Source organism: Apteryx mantelli, chromosome 2 (genome assembly GCF_036417845.1).
Source record: "Apteryx mantelli isolate bAptMan1 chromosome 2, bAptMan1.hap1, whole genome shotgun sequence".
Taxonomy (NCBI): Eukaryota; Metazoa; Chordata; class Aves; order Apterygiformes; family Apterygidae; genus Apteryx; species Apteryx mantelli.
In genome coordinates, this window is record NC_089979.1 from 135,604,403 (window position 1) to 135,621,557 (window position 17,155).

Here is a 17,155-nt window from a genome sequence, read left to right on the forward strand (position 1 = left end):
AACATACTTTTCTTTCATTAGAAAAAAAAATCAAAGTGCACCCATATTCAAGATTTTTACAACATAACTCATTAATGCCTCAATAACCTGTTTCATAGAAAAAATCTTTTATAATTTTATCTTTCAAAGAATACCACAATCATCTTTACATTCCAAAGCCTATAAAATCCCTTGTTCAGTTCTCTCTAAATTTCCTAATAACTGCAATAACAGTGGGAAAATTGTCTTAATGACAATTATTTTCACCTTTTTATACATAAAAGTGTGTGCACATGTGTGCGTATGTGTGCGCGCATACATAGAGGTGCATGTGCACATGCATGCATACATACCTGTGTGTAATGTTAGTTAATCCATATACATAAATGATCCCTGCATTTCAATTATAGCAAGTTGTTAATCACTGAGTTCAAAATTTTAGGCAGAATCCCTAGGAAGCATAAATCCACATTACAGGGCCTGGAATGGTTGCCATCTCTTGATCCTTTGTTCCTTAATTCATAGTCCAAAAATCCTCAAAATTGTTAAAAACAGTGAAAACTAAAAAGGAAAATATATTCTTTTTTGTTAAATTCTTAATATTTATTTTGTCAGTTTTGGGCTTGATGATGCTATCTCACAATAATAAAAAAAAGGATTACTGTAGTATGGAACTCATCCTTTGTGAAGGATAAAAGTAAATAAAACAAGTTGGTGAGCTATAGTAGAGAGAAGAAAAACATTGTAAGATTGCATTGGAAGTTGACCTGTAGCTCCAATTGCACTCCAGAGATTGTGGTTTTATTCCTGCATACCAAGAAACAGTGAACGAAAACTAAAATATATTTACATCATCCAGCCAGGCCATCCATAACCAGTAATATCAGCATTTCACTTTGATATTGCTGACATCAATAAGTAATGGATCCAGCCGGATGAAAAAGCATAAAATGCCTCTGTGTGAAAAAAAATTTAGATGGAAAAATATTTCTCCTTCATATTATCTTCACTAGAATTTAACATGAGCATGATACAAACTTCAGTAAAAATTCTCCATTCTAATTTTTTTTCAGTAATTCTTTTCCTAGTTTTGTAACAGATTTTCACCTGCAAATACTGGTTTGTTGAGCCCTAACACATACTTGCAAGCTTGTATCTCAGAATGAATCAGTGTCAAAACAGGACATAAGAATGTTTAGTTATTGAGTTAATTTATCAGCATCTACAAAGTTCTAGCAGCTATAAGCGGTTCTGCTTATGCTAAAAGTGTTGGTAATTTTTTTCTTCTCTGAGAAATGCAAAGCTATGTTTCCTCTTAAACAATCCATAAGACAGCTTCTTCAAAGCACATTCTCCTATAAACAACCATACCTGCATAATTTTTCTCAAAAATAAAGAATCCGTGGAAAAAAAATTAGGACATCTAAGAAATTTACACATTATCACAACAAAATATTTTCCTAACTGTTCCATAAGTTTATGTCAATGTACCGTCTTCTGTGTCTTTAAAAACACAGTATGATAATGGCTCAAGTTTCATCTTTACATTTATTATTAGCTTCTGAAGACTTTAAATTGATAATGCAACAATGCTAAAGAGGTCATGAATACATTTGTTGTATGCTGTCCCTCTTGCAAAGAAAACAGCATCTACTTACCCCAAGTCCCCCACAAGGCAACAAGGAAAAGAGTTTTTGAGACACGTTTCCTATATGTTGAAGAAAGAAGAAACAATAAGCATTGTTTATCAAAAACTGGAACAGAAATTCCTCATTACAGTAATTCTGATTTCTGAATTTTTATATTACACAATCAAAATACCATACATTAGAATAAAAATATTAATAATACTTAGAAAGCAAATCAGCCATGGGACATCATTGAAATTACTTTTTTTCAACAGTGGCAAATCTTAAAATTGGTAAGCACGTAGTTCCAAAAGAGCGTATACATAATGATCCAATCTCCACAGAAAGTCTGAACAAGGGCTAGTAATCATCAAAGTATCGTTAGCTGCCGAAAAGATAAGCAGCTAGTCTAAACTAGTCATCTCAGCTTCTTCTGCAGTCAGTGAGGAGAGGTAGGCACCTCTACCCAGCCTAGATGACTGATGGAATGAATTATATTTGAGAGGTACCTGTTTCTTTTCACTGACAACAGAGGGAGCCTCATTAAGCTTAAAGGGAACTGAAGACTAATTTCTTAATTTCACCTAACCAAAAAGTTAGCTGAGCTGACTCCTGCTCTAGGTGACTAGCTCACCCAGCTCCTTTGAAAATTTCAGTCTTTGTCTTCCTATCTATGCAAAAGTGCATTTATTTGCACTCAATCAATACAACAATATTTTTTAAACATAAAATGAAATACTATTTATTTCAGTATTACTTGGTAAATAGATTCTTCTAAAGGAAACATAAAAAATTAATAAATAGACTTAAAGCCTAATTTCTTGCTTATCCTGATTTATACATTAGATAATATGATGGTTTTTATCTTAATATTTATCCTCCCTTTTTATTCATTCATATCTTCTTTTTTTAAACCACTAAACTCACTGTTTGTCTTGATAAGGGACTATTAAAACCGAGTAAGGATCTCAGGATTTGATGCAGTTGCTATTCAAGTGTGTAATTTGATCCTAAAGCAGCTGTGGAAGAGAACATAAACTTTTCCCCTGCCGTATCACAGAACTGGCTTTGTAACTCTGCCATATGGAGGAAACATTAGATAGTGAATCACCCAAGTTACCTAAGAGTAGCCACCCATTGTTAAGGAAGAGGCAAACGCTACAGTTACTCATGTTTAACAGGTGCCAATGAAATGTATAAAGACAATTATAAGCCATCATCTTTGAAGTATGAGAGACTAGGCTAAAAGGTCTGAGACGAAGAAAGTGCTTTACATGTCGAGCAAAAGCCAAGATACATCTTTAACTGGCCAGAGGCCTTTGATCAGTTTGCACAGTGTGCAGGAGAACCCAAACAAAGCCTCCTGAGGAGCTACCAGGGGAAATGCAGGTGCAGCAGCTATGCCAAGCATCCTCATACTGAGAGTCCTAATGGCATGGCCCCAGACATACAAGGATATATTGGCTGCAGGAGCTTGTCAGAGTAGAGGTCTAAGAGGATTTTCCAGATCCCTTGCTAAGCAGATCCAGTACCCAATGCAAACAGCAATTTTTCACTTTTACTGAGGTGAAGATCAAAAAGTCTTGAACAGATAACTAAAAATTAGTGCTGTTGAAGTGTCAGGAGAAGTCAATGGGAACATAAGCTGTAATGTGAGATAAAAGAAGGCATTTTTAGAATATTGAATGACTAGACCCTTTTTCTTAAATTCCACTGCGCAGTTGGGTCATAAGAAAGAACAGATGAATTCTCATTTATCTCCATGCAGCTGGGCATATTATGGATGATAAACACTAATAAAAACAAACAGAAAGTAAAGACAAAAAAACAGATGGTGAGGCAAGGCACTAAAATCACTCAACAGATAGTACTAAAATGGGTGGAAACAAGCACAATGGCTTTTCAATATATCAAGAAACTTGCCAGGACATTCACTTCTTATTGTACAATACTCAGAAAAGCAGGTAACAGAGTTTACAGAACAAGAGAAACACCAACATTTCTTGGAAAGATCAGTGTGTGGAAAGGTTCCACTAAGAGAGAGTGAGACCATCACCTATCCATCTTCACAGAAAGAAAAGCTCTCCCAACACTCCTCACCAAAAATGAAAAGCAGTAACAAAATCAAACCTTGAAAATGATTCAGCCTGAGAAATTCCCATGATGACTGGAAATGATGCCCCAGAAGAACCTGGTAAATACTCAGTGATTTCCCTTCCCCACCCCAGAATACCTCCAGAATAAAAAAAAGATCCTTGGACATTTCAAGTAAGATAGAAGGAAAATTAAAAAATCCTACTTTTCTGGCTTTCCACCAGGACAGAGCTTGCAATCAACAGCAAATCATTTGAGAAAAAATGACTTTTTATGGAAGATTCACCACAACAATTTATAGATAGAGCTAGAAAAAAATACCAAAGTTTTGTCTTCTAAAATGTCAACCCACAAAGGCAGTAGAAATGGTTAATCAAATTTAAGTGTTACGACATTTATCACTGAGGTCAGGAAACCCCTACAGAATTTAAGGAATCTGCTGAGGTTATTGACAACTGAGGACTGAGAGTCTGATGAGCAAGAAAAGTGATGGGCAAAAAGCTCTCTCAAAAGAAAAAAAAAACTGAAAAGCACATTAACTTGGGAAAAGACATAGTTCAGCAATGTGAGTTTGAGGAACCTAACGGTGTTCCAGTATCATCCCTGGAGGATGAAGCCCTTTCTGCTAAATGGTCATTTTTTGACTGACTTGAAACTGCAATTTACTTGCAGATGCTCTGGGAATGCATCCTTTAGCTGTACTTTTAAAACTGCCTCACCATTAGGGATGTGTTGGCAGCATATGTCTCACTTTCACAAATTTGTAATCATTGGAAACTTGCTTTTAGAAACACTTTCTCAATTATAGTTGGAGAGGGAATAAGCAAACAAGTTTTTAAAACCTGTTTGGAAACTGTTCTGCCCTTGAGCTTATTCAAAGAGGTTTGAAAGGTTGTATTCTGTCACATAAAACCACAATGTGAGCTGACACATAGTTTCCATATTAGTTTCCTTCATGTCAAGAAAATGTAATGCAACATAACATGTTGCTTAACACACCGCAGTGAAATAAGATCAGTCAAAAGTTTAACTGCTCAATAGTGTAAAAATTGAAGTGATCATTTGCGATAGCTGCATTTGTAGGCCCTGATTCAGGGCAAATAAAGCCAAGAGTTCCAGCCAGTTTATATTCTGAAAGCATTAAGCGCATGAGAACTAAAACTGTGTGCATAATTTTCACTGATTTCAGTACTTAACAGCCATTTTGCTTTGCAGTCTTCCAGAGTTTTTTTCCTGAACATAGACACTGAGATAAGCATTTATTAACAAATAGTTAGGACAACTGAGTAGGACATTTCTATCCTTAGTCATACATAAACTTCATTCCCTCAACTGTTTCTTTTCTGTTTGAAAGATACAGAAAGTGCTTTTTAGAAACAAAAGAGCTTCAAACAGCACAGGTGTATTCTTCCGACCATATAGAGGGAACAAACACTTTTCTGGAATGCAAGTGGAGAGCAAACTGTGCCTCCGTCTTTTGGGAAGGAATGGTTAGGTCCTCTTTTTCATTAGGATGCAAAGCCATTTTCTGATGGAACAATGTCTGTAGAAAAAATGCACTTTCATCAAAACAGAAATGTTTTATGAAACGTTATTGATGACATTTTTGAACAGAAACATTTCCTTTAGATTTTTCTCCTTTGCTACACATCATTTTGAATTTTTATACTATACCAAAATATTAATTTTAGTGTCAGTATTGGTTAGGTTCAATGTCACTAAGCTGGGGACAATGAAAGGTGGGAGAGTGCATTTAATTTTGAGAAAATATAAGAAACAATTAAGTTCCTTTATATAAGAGTCGGAAAGCTCAAATGATTAAAACCTCCAGCCAAAACACAGACACATGCAAACGCACGTGCAAAGGGTGCTCCACTGACTGTTGTCTTGGTAAAAGGCTGTGCGAGAGACAGCAGGAAAACATCCTGCAGAGACAGAAAAGGGCGTTAAGCCAAGGATACTCTCAGAATATATGCTAGGAGCGTGATCTTGATACAAACTATAGAATAAATGTTTTGGACTGAGTGTCGAATAAAGGAGGCAAAGAGTGTTGAATAAAAGAACTGTGAGCAAAGAAATGATTTTCTGAGATTAGATAAACAAAGCTTTCTTCAGTCTTTATACATAGGCAGGAATGAAGTAGGAGAACCCGGGTGCATTACTTTTTTCACTCCGTAACTGAAACTATACACTGCATCCCATATGCTAGTCAACCTTTGAGATCCAAAATGGGAACCATATTTTATATCACTGTATGTTATATTTAGTAATGTAAAAATTAAAATGAAATGAATCAAAAACAATAAAATCTAAATGAAATGCTTGACTCTATCAAAATGGAGCATTTTGACAATGTTGATGAACCCAAATCAAAATGTTTCCAAATTTTCATTTTGCAGGAATTTTTAAACATATGATTTTTCTTGGAAAAACTTGTTTTTGTTTTTGTTTTTAAACGGGGACTCTCCTGTACATAGCTAATTTGAGCTCCTGTCTTAATGCATCATACTATAAGTATTTTTAATCTTTGATGATGTCTTGTATAAGAAGGTATATAAACTTAGATAACACTGTAATGGAGACATTTTTATTACCTAGTCTTCACTGAAACAAGTCTGCCTTACAGAAGAAACTCTTAGCATCAGCTTCTAAAGCAAAATAATTTCCACATTTTACCAGAAGTGTGGGAGCAATTTCTTTTGATAGCTAGTATTGGTTTTGTTTGGTTTGGTTTTTATTATATTTAGGGAAAACTCCACATCTTACAATGAGTATTATAAAAATAGCAGAGATTTCTAGTATTGCATCTAGTGTGCTGGGACATAAAGGGCAAGATTTTAGTCACAGATTATTTCCAAAATGCACTATTGTATTTCCTTTCACGTTCACTGCAGAAGGTCTGACAAGATGCTCTGCTTCGTGATACAGAGCTGAATTTAACCCTACTTTTCCTAATATAAAAGCACACACTGAGCGCTGGCTATGCATAGAGATATTTCATATGACAATGTCAGTTTTCTGATACTCTGTATATCCATAGGTCCATTTAGTATATTGATTTTTTTTCCCTATTATTGAGAAAGGTGTCATATTCAGCATAATGGGAAGGCATTAAAATAAAGTTCATATCTTAGCGAGATCTAAGCGTGGTATCTGTACTCAGTGTGGCTCAAATAATGATGGAAATAAAGCAAATGAGAACAGCAAACAAGCAATTCTGACAAGCAAGTGTGTCTTAAACTCCCATTTTCAAATCAAAGAACACAAGGAGACAGAAAACCAGCTGTGTTCCAAATTGCCATTGCCCTCTGATGGAGAACAAATTACAATAAAAGGTTAACATTTAGATGATTTTGAAGCAAATGTGGAGAAACTTCTATTGCTGTTTTCCAGCCTGTGCATTTTGCTAATCTATATTTGGCTTCCATTGTAACATTCTCATTCCACATAGCAATGCATTTGGAAAAAGTGAATTTTTGTCACACTGCTTGCCAAGTATTTTAAACTGACACCAGCTATGACTAATGACAGTGCTGGAATGTGCTGTTCTCAGTAGAATAGAGGCCTGTACAGACCTAGGAGTTTCCTGGGGTCCAGCTTCTGTCTGTTCAGGGGGCTGGTGCCATACAGCAGTGAATGATGTTCAGAGTGAACCAGCTGTATTTCCTCCAGACTGGCTTTTCGACCTCGAATTCGCTGAAAGAAAGCAGCAGAGGCCTACAATATTCCACTGACAATATTTAGGGAAAAAAAAGTAAAGGTCCAAAATAACATTTAGTATGATTAATAATGGGTAGAAATTGCATCATGCAGGAATGTGACACTGATTTGTTTATTAAAGTAATGCTATATGAAAAACAAATGCATGCATGGTTTATCACAAATGCTCCACTTACATCTTAGCAGAGTTAACTTAATGCAAGGTTTCACATATGAGAAAAAAAAAACTCCCTCTTTTTTATATTACATTAAGAGATAGAAACCAAAAGGTGAAGTATTTCGTAAGTAAGAAAGTTGGCTAGACAACTTCTCGTTTAAAAACAAAAGCTTATTCACACCTGTAAACTGCAGATGTATTCTGAATGAGGATTAATGCGTTTTGCCATATGACTAGTACCAGCGATTTACGTTGCTGGGAAGAACATGATCACAGTGAGGAGAGCCAGGGAGAGGAAGAGAATTAAAGGTTTAATAGTTAAACAAAATTTTTCTGTATCTTTTTTCTCAAATGTACATTTGCTCTCCCTGGATGTTTTTTCTGTCACATATGCTGACTCACTTGCTTCGCTATGTTTTTTGTAAGTATAGTTTCTTTCTTTAATTGTTTCTCCAGCCTGTACTATTCCCACTTAAATTAATATTAAAAAATCTGGCACTTCTTTCTCTAAATCTCTTGAAATGCTATCAGTTTAGGAAGGAAGGAAGATAGGAAATAAGGAAGAGAAGATAAAACTAACAGTTTCTTATTTAGCAGATCTGTTCCTAGTACATATTTGGAGTTACACACAGCCATAAAAAATATTTACTCCTCTGCTTCTGTTCCTGTGGTGCAGATTTTGCAGCTACAGCAAAATGAAGCAGATTTTGTTCAGGTTCAGGCATAATAAGCAGCACTGTCAACAAAGTTCTGATCCCAAGATCATTTTTACTGTTGATACTGGATAAGGTAGAGTGAAAACAGACTGATTTTAAGGTCTCAGATTCTCTTTGCAGAGCTGGTCACTAGGAGCACTTGGGGCAAAGCCTCTCAGGAGTGAGACTGTGACTCAGTCCAACTGTCAAGGTCTACAAACAGATACAGAATTTATCTAACTAGACCATTCTATTTTTACTAGACTGATTAACCTGTCACAAAAATACCACTCACAACTAGTTTTCCTAGAAGTTAATTTGTCATTCATATTATATCCATCACCTACTCACATGCATCTGAAAGCACCAACCTCTTCTCTGCGCTATCGGAAGAAAGCAACATTATACATATTTAAAGAGAACGTGCACTGAGGAAAAAAAGCAGTTGTCTGGGAGGGTTCAGAAGAACCAGGCACAATTTATTTTGAGTTAAGCAGTGGCATTTTTTTCTGAGTAATCAGGAAAAATTTCCTAAGAATTAGATCTAGATGACTGTGGAACAAGCTCCCCCAGGGAAATGGTGGAAGCCCTATTTCTTGCAGTGTTTAAAACTTAACTGGACACAGCAATGGAAAAAACATTTTAGGGAATGATCCAAGAGCTAAATGACTTAACAAACCTTTTTTTCATCTCTAATTTCTTCAGGCCTCTCCCAGTCTCACATGAGAATTTGTAGCAGTGCACTCACATCCTTTTAACACGCAGTTGCACAATCAAACTCAGCACATTATGTTACTTCATGGAGTCAGTAAACTCTATAATAGTTCTTCTGGGTCAGATAACATGTTTTTCTTCACAAGTAAGGTAACTGGTAACATTTATTTGTTCATCCATTCTCACTAAGGACTGTTTCTAATAAATTGCTTTAAAATATATATACCCAATTCTTCACAGAGAAATAGGAAAGGGAGGATAGCTCTTAGGACAGCTAAAACAACTGTATAAGAAAAGTAAAGAGATATTTGAGACAGGTCACATCAAAGAACCTTGAGTAAAATACTCACTCTCCGGTCATATATTTTCTACAAGTTATATAAAAACTCTTTAAGACATGCTTAAAAGAGTTAATTGTCTGGCTCTTTTTTAAGTGCTGCTAAATGCCATATCACTTTAACTATAAAAGGACCCACAGACAGCCATGACTTATGATAGGGATCTCTGTGGTATCCTGTGGAACACAGTGCTTTGCTCCAACAGGGCAGGGTCTGGAAGTGGCCCCCAAAAGGGTCAGAGAGCTGGAGAATTTTGCCAGCGAGCTAGGTATTACCCAGAATTGCCAGCCAGATTCTCCAGAGCAGAAACAGATTGTGCAGAAACAGGTCTAGTGGAGAAAGCGAAGAGCATCAAAGAGGATGCCCCACTCCAGGCAACCCCGGGCAATGAGTTTGTCAGGGTGCAGCCAAGGGCTACAGCTAAGAGGGCAGGCACAGCTCAGAGCTGCCATTTCTCCACTGCTTCTCCAGCTCTAACCTCGAGCACCAGTGAGCGAATGGCAGGAGGACGGGGAGGAAAAACAGTTCACACACATGTGCTGTTTCTGCATCCCCCATCCTCATTTGATGTTCCTTTCATCCCACCCTTGATGTATCTCTGTTTGTCAAGTCATTTTTAGTAACATTAAAATTCCAGCTACCTAAGGTTCCACATAGAGGGGAAAAATAAGCGATAGTAAAAAGCTTCTAATAATTGCTAAGAATAATTCTTCTTACATAATGATGTCAGATCTATAAAAGCACATGTCGTAAGTCTGTTACCAGAATCTGAAATCATATCATTTCAGTTATGCAAAGCAATAGTTGTTAGCTCTCACTGTCATGAGCTATCAGACAACAACATATGCATTTTTATAACTTTAGGCATGCACTTTTATCCACCTCTTTTTTAATTTCAAAGTGTCCTTTATTTTTATTAGCCATGGTAGTATCTAAAGCCTAAAATGTAGTAGAAAGCAGAAAATCGGCATAAAGCCAGTGAAAAAGATGTTCCGCTTCTTAGAAAACCAGAAATAGCATAGTAGAATGCGTGAACAGTATTTGTTTCTTTTGGGAGGAATTGGAAAGGGCTTTTTTGGTCATACATTCCTAACAAAAGGCAGGTCACTCTTCTCTAATATACATGAAAATGTGTGTGTTTTTTTTCTGCCCTCACACATGCAGTTCTCTCATCAGCTGGGACAACTCACGAGAGCAAAATACTGCATCTGAGGGCTTCAAAAACCATTCTAGAATTAGAAAGTTATTCTTTCCACAACAGGAAAATACTTTCACCATTCTTAGAATTTAAGGTCAGAAAGGACTGCCTACTCTGGTCTCCTGTTTAAAATAGACCATTAAAGTTTCACACAGAAAACCTCTATTAACCTAAAGATTTTGGTTATACTTCCAGCAGACTAAACTCTTGCACAGTTAGAGATTAAAAAAGACAAAAGTGACACTGCCTGTGTCTCTCTACTAAACTAATAAGAATAGTTGACATAGCTTAAGCACTATTTCTCACTCAGATCTCTCAGTATAAGGTGTCTATTCCCATTACTGCAGCTATTTGTATGGATATAGTGTCTCTGAAATTCCCTCGTGCTATCTGGTTTGTAAACAAACCAGAGTCTGCTGAGTCTTTCCTGCCTTTCTGAGTTTTCTCATTGTTGTTTAATCCTCTATTGGTTTTTTGAAAATGCTCACAGATAACATTAATCTTTTGGCCAGTTGGTACATGCACATCTTTCTCTCACGCGCACATGGAAATTGCAAGCATCACTCTCACATACATTCACACACATAGAGATGCATTTATTTTCTTTTTGTGTTTTACAGTACCTAACATGAATAGGGTCAACACTACAAGGGTTTTTTTTGTTGTTGTTGTTTTTGCTTTTAAGTGTCTTCATGGAGTCTCTTTTCCCTTATTGCTTCTTTTGTGGTAAACTAAGATTCAGAGTGTGGAATTTCTTTTATTTATTTCAGTCCATGAAAACCAGCAAACTCAAGGGTTTTGAATTTTAAATTCTTCCATTCTGACTCCTTCAGTCCATGAGATGCAGACAGCAGGAGCTGCAAGGTGCCTCTCTAATCCAGAAAACTATGAAAATTCAGATCAAATTCCATGGTGAAAAAGAAAATGTTGCTGGACCACCATCCCTATGGGAAATAGAGGTGGAGGCAGTAAGTGGGACCACATATACACGCCCCTTTTCCTTTCTAAAATTGTGCTGATCAGTATAGCCTGATGTCAGTCATGTGTGCATAAATTATGGCCCCACAGGAGCTGTGCAAATACTTCCTCTCCACAGAACAAGTAGAAAGCAGACACCACTACCAAAACATAATTCAGTCCTCCTTTTGTCCCAAAGGTAGGGCAACTATGCATTGCTCTTTACTAAGAGCAAGTTGAAAAAAAGACAATAGATGTTTTTATGCCAGTCTTTGCGTCTTTTAGTTGCCCTGTTCTGGTGCCATCCTTTGACATTTGACTATTCTATGTCCATCAGCCTTTATCAAATGCAAAACTGGCATTTCAAAAAACAGAGGCAAAACTGTTAACCTAATGCAAAAGTATTATAATAATTTTGTTTTACCAAAACATATTTTATATACCAGGACTATAAAAAAAAACACTACAGGAGGAAAATGACTGCATTTTCTTGCCCTGGGCTCAATCTTTAGTAAGTTTATAAAACTCACTAAGAAAATTCTCAGGACTGGCTGTGATCTAAATGTTTTTATTTTTCCTTTGTCTTCTGAAATCTGATGAGGGGGGTGCTCCATCCATTTAGAAGAGTGATGGGATTAAAAACAAAACAAAACAAAAAAAACCCTAGAACTAGTTTTTTGATTTAGCAAAACTCTTGCAAACCCTTGTTTGAATAACTCTAGAGTTCAAATACCTATGGATAGAAAGACAAAATACAGTCTGGAGAAGTAAGTCCTTTTGGCTGCATCTGCAGCAGTAAATTGACCAGTGCCAGGAAATATTCCCAGGCAGAGGAACACAATCATCTGTACTATTAAATTGCTAAAGTGGTCCTTCACACTGTTTTGGCCGAGGAAAAACTAGCGCTCTCCCAAACAGCTCCCAGACATGGTTTGGTTGCTGGCATGGACCAAGGAGCATTCCTGATACTATAAACATGGTCCTTTCCATGCCAGTTGGCCTGAGCAGCGGAGAACAGTCCCAGGCACATTTAATTTTGTAGTGAAGACACAGCTTTGAGTACCCCAGTCAAACCTTGTTATGATTTTACCAAGTTATATTTTAAAAGTCATGCTACACATGGGGGCTATGAGAGGAGTATACGCAGGGCTGACGCAGTGCTCACTGCAGTTAACACAAGTCACCCCTTGCCTGGTTGGTGATGACTGGGTTCTTCATACACATGGGCTCTCTCCTCCCCAGGGCCACAGACGTGAACTGTGTAAGAGGATTAATCCACACCATGTGATTTAGGAACCAGGTCTTACTCCCCGGTGCAGATAACAAAGATTGTATAGACATTGATTGTTCATTTGCATAAAGGTTTCTTGCTAGAGTAAGAAAACAGGGAGGGCCCCACGGACACACAGCTGTGGCTAAGGGTACATACAGTGCATGGTGCAGTGCAAGATAAAGAGGTCAGAGCTACCTCTGACTGTATTATCTTGGTGCTGAAAATACCTCATCAGATGAAGAGTGGGACTGCAGCCTTGCTAATTCACCTGCTTCCTGGGCAATCTCCAGGCCAATAATCCTAGCAGAGGTCTTTGCTAACACGCTTCTGTCATTAACAGTAGGGCTTGCCAACTAGTGCTGACTTCTGTTGCATAGAGGAATCCTGTACTACTTTTTAATGAAAAACTTTATGCAGGTTCAGAGTGACTGCAGAGTTTCCTGAATGGCTGTTGCAGGTTGATGCTCCTGAGCTGCCCTTCACACTTGTTGCACGAGGCAATGGACATGGCAGAACTTGACCAGTGGGTCTCCCCACATTGCCTCACTCCTTCAGACAGAAACTCGGGGAAATTATGTTAAGAAATTACATTAAGAAATATTAATGTGCATTCCGAAGTCAGCAAAAGAGATAATGCAGTTGCTTGTGATGCTTTGGCTCTGCATCCCTAGTGTAGTATATTCTGCAATGGAGTTTAATGGTGATAACCTATTATTTCTTGAATAATGCATTAACCTCTCCTTTAGACACCCAAGTCATATATTCAGCTGAATAACTTTTCTAAAGAATCCAGGCACCTCTGAAGCAAATCACTTCAGCCTTCCTCATTTTGAAAAGCAAGCATATTTCAGGATGTGCTTAGTGTCAAGCAAGCAATAAAGAAAATTCTGTGAAGCAAAGGACAGATTAGATCATCAAATGTAATCCTGTCTTTAGCTACATAAGAGAACCAAGATACTTGACACTTGGCTCCTTGCATTGCAGCAAATCTTTGCAGACAGTCACTAATTCACCTCCAAAAAGAGCTATTGTGCAAGTTACCTTGGATTTGTAAAAAATCTAAGTATATAAAAAGAAGCAAATCAAAAAATGGAGTATATGAATCCAGGCAATGGGTGGGTTCCTACAAAATGTAAGCAAACAATTATTTTCCTCAATAGTAGTTTTCACTGAGCTTTTTTAAAACTTGTGCTGCAATGCAGTAAGCTCCCTCAATTGCCACATGCTTTTGCAGAACTTGACAGTGCCACACCGCTCACGGGAAGTGGTAAGTAGTAGGTAAAGATTTCTTTTTCAGTAACCAAGAGCCTGAGAATGAACTTGGGAGCCCATATTCAATTCAAGTATAATGCTTTAATCTACAGTTTTGTGAAGTAAATCAAAACAGAAGAAAGTTTCACAGTTGCTCTGATATTGCCTAGGAAATTGGGCTTAAATATCTTGATTTTTGACTCAGTAACATTTTAGTCCTGGCAAATGAAAATGCTCATGAAAACAGGCTTTATAACCTGAAACAAGACAAGATGCAACGTGCTTATGGAGTGATAGGAACTACATTAAAAAATAAATAAATAAAAAATAAAAGCAAAAGCAGTGTCCTATGCTGTTAACTTTTTGAAGAAATTAAGAATTGTGTTATTGGAAGGACTGTACGTGCTATTTGCTACTACCTGTCTATCCTCCTGTACCAAGGTGAGGATCACAGTTATGTCTGGATTTCATGTCCTGATGCTTGTGGATAAATGACTTTCATTGTATAAATTCTTTGTTTTATGACTGAGAAGCATGCTTTCCTAAAATGCACTATTTTAATATCATCAACTAATTCCAAATAATTCCTAAAACAAATAACTCTATTATTATAGAAGAAAAACAGATTTAGAATTTAATAAATTTGCCCTTTACTTAAACAAGTAAACTACCTGGTATTTATTTATTTATTTATTTATTTATTTATTTATTATTACCTCACACTTGTTTAGCAACCCAGTTTCTTGCAGCCTTGACCAGATGCTTTGTATCCTTCCAGCATGTTCAGGGTGATTAGTATAGTTGCCACACATACACTGGTGCTTCAGCATCAGACTGTCATACACAACACCTTCAGCACAAAGACAGTACAATAAGAAACAGTAAGTAAAAAAAATGCAAGTTATACAGTCACATGCCATGTATATTACAGAACAACTGGATTTTATTTGTCTGTAAGAACGAGATGAAAATTCTAGATCTTTATTCCCCTTAACTCTGGGAGACTCCAAATTTAGACTGAAAAGATGCATCTTGTATCATCCAGAAGGTAAAAATGAATCCCTAAGAAATTATACTAGCAGACAGTATTAACTGTACAGAAAAAGGCAATGGGTAGTCTCTTGTAATAGCTTTTATGGCTAGAAAAAAAAATCAATCAAATTACTGAATAATTTATTTGCTCTTTCTCTAGTGGATAGTTAAGGCTGTAATCAATCTGTTTATAACAAGAAAAGGTCATGTTTTCATTGCAGTGTATGAAGAAATCATTCAGAAAACCCCCTTTTTAATATCTTTTAAAACGACAATACCACTCTGCATTTATATTGATTAACTAATACTATATTCATTCCAGATCTTAAAGCATGTCATATATACATTTCAGAGAGTTGCAGCCATGGCAGTCAGAGCCCTTTTTTCATTAAAAGAAGTTCTACCCACTACTGAATTAGGACCAAATCCTGTTGTTAGATGGCAATGCAAGGTTCCTTTTCAATTTTTTGCTTTCATTTATGCAAGGACAGAACAACTTTATAGGGAACAGCTATCAATATCACATTTCTCTGTAGCTGTATGTTGTAGGAGAAAGAGAGGATTCTAGCCAGTAGGCTCAGAGCTAAACTAACCGTCAATTTTCAAGGCTTTCAAACCAAGTCAGAGACACTGAAAAACAATCTAATTTATTTACTCATTGTTTGCATTTTCCTCAGAAATGTCTGAAACAAAAAATATTTTCCTTACCACTGTGAAGCATTTTTGTTTGGGACAAACTTGGATTTTTTCTTTCCCTTACAGTTGAAAGGGACTCAAATTAACAATTTCTCCAAGCTACAAAACTTGGCGTTCAAAACCTCTTTCTTATGTGCCACCACTACTTGGGATGCCAACACAGTTCTGGGAAAATTGTGTTAGCCTGCTACTGAAAAGTCAGCCAGCAAAGAAAATACAAAATTAAAGTCCAGATTCAACAACATGCTCAATACCGCCCTTATTCAGCAAAGTCCTTGAATGGGTATTGAACTTTATTAAAGTGTTTAAGAACTCTGCAGAATAGGAGTCTGTTTACATTGTGGGTAATGCAAAGTTCAGGTTCTGAGATAATTCACTTAGAAGGCAGAAATTTTAAATTATACTGTTCTAGAAATATTTATGCTGCCATATTACTTGGCTCATGTACTTTAGATCTGATCTTCTGGGATCTTCTTACTTAAGCCAAAATGATAACGTGACAATTATGTTTATCATAAGGAGAACACAAAAATAATATCTTGGTGCAGCATGACTAAGTTTATGCTGAATTATTATCTAACAAACTGAATAGTGCATTAGCAATAAATTCTTATACTTACTTTCTTGGTTTGTTTTCTTTTAAAGAAAAAAAACAGAACCAGTGAAAATCTGGAGCTAATAAACTAATAGAGCTTAAAATCTCTGCTGGCATTGCCAAAGCAGTTAATAATTTCCTTTCTCTGCAGTTATTTGCATTGTGCAGTTTATCAGCTTCGCTGCTCTATCATCAGGTCTTATAAGTTATTTGAAATAGCAAGTGTGCATGTAAATAGGTGCACGCTTACATACCTTGCTTTCCTTTTCTTGGCACCCGCAGTTTTAACTAATCAATTCTATCGTAAATTCTGATTGTACAATTCACCAGTGGTCATTTACAGTTAAACAAAAAACCCTTTCCTCTGCCCAACAGAGAAGGTAACAGACTGGATTTTCTGGAGTGTTTAGATGCTAAATGTACAGGTATGCATCAGGATGTTCAACAAGGACTGAGAGCAGAGTAGGTACTTATATCCAATGGACTTCAATGAAAGCACTTGTTAAATGTTGACAAAAGTAGCTGAAAGTTTCTCCTGCCTGCCACTCTTTCAACCAGTATTTCATCCTAATTATGAGTGTTCCCTGCAAGGTTAGATTTGCATAATCCAACCTTCAGTTAAAAGAAATAAAATATAAATTTTTTACTATGCTACTTTTATACAGAATCAAGATGTTGTGTAATAACTGCACTTTTTGGTAAACTATATCAGGGTTGCAATTAAACAGTCATTTTGAAATAAAATGCTGAAACTATGCATTCAGGGTGCCTCCTCTGGCTGATACAGGTATAAACATCCCATTCTCACTGGTGGCAGTACTACTTTAC

The 17,155-nt window shown here is 36.6% G+C and overlaps 1 protein-coding gene across 1 annotated transcript in view; it reads right to left on the minus strand.

Annotated features, from left to right (window-relative positions):
- The window catches only part of HDAC9 (histone deacetylase 9), a 507,021-nt gene that overhangs the window by 128,025 nt on the left and 361,841 nt on the right, over positions 1–17,155 (minus strand). Inside the window, exons 15-17 of the mRNA XM_067291613.1 lie at positions 14,721–14,854; positions 7,277–7,397; positions 1,638–1,687 (exon numbers count right to left, since the gene is read on the minus strand). Of these exons, the coding sequence (XP_067147714.1) occupies positions 1,638–1,687; positions 7,277–7,397; positions 14,721–14,854 (305 nt within the window). The remainder of the gene's footprint in view (positions 1–1,637; positions 1,688–7,276; positions 7,398–14,720; positions 14,855–17,155) is intronic.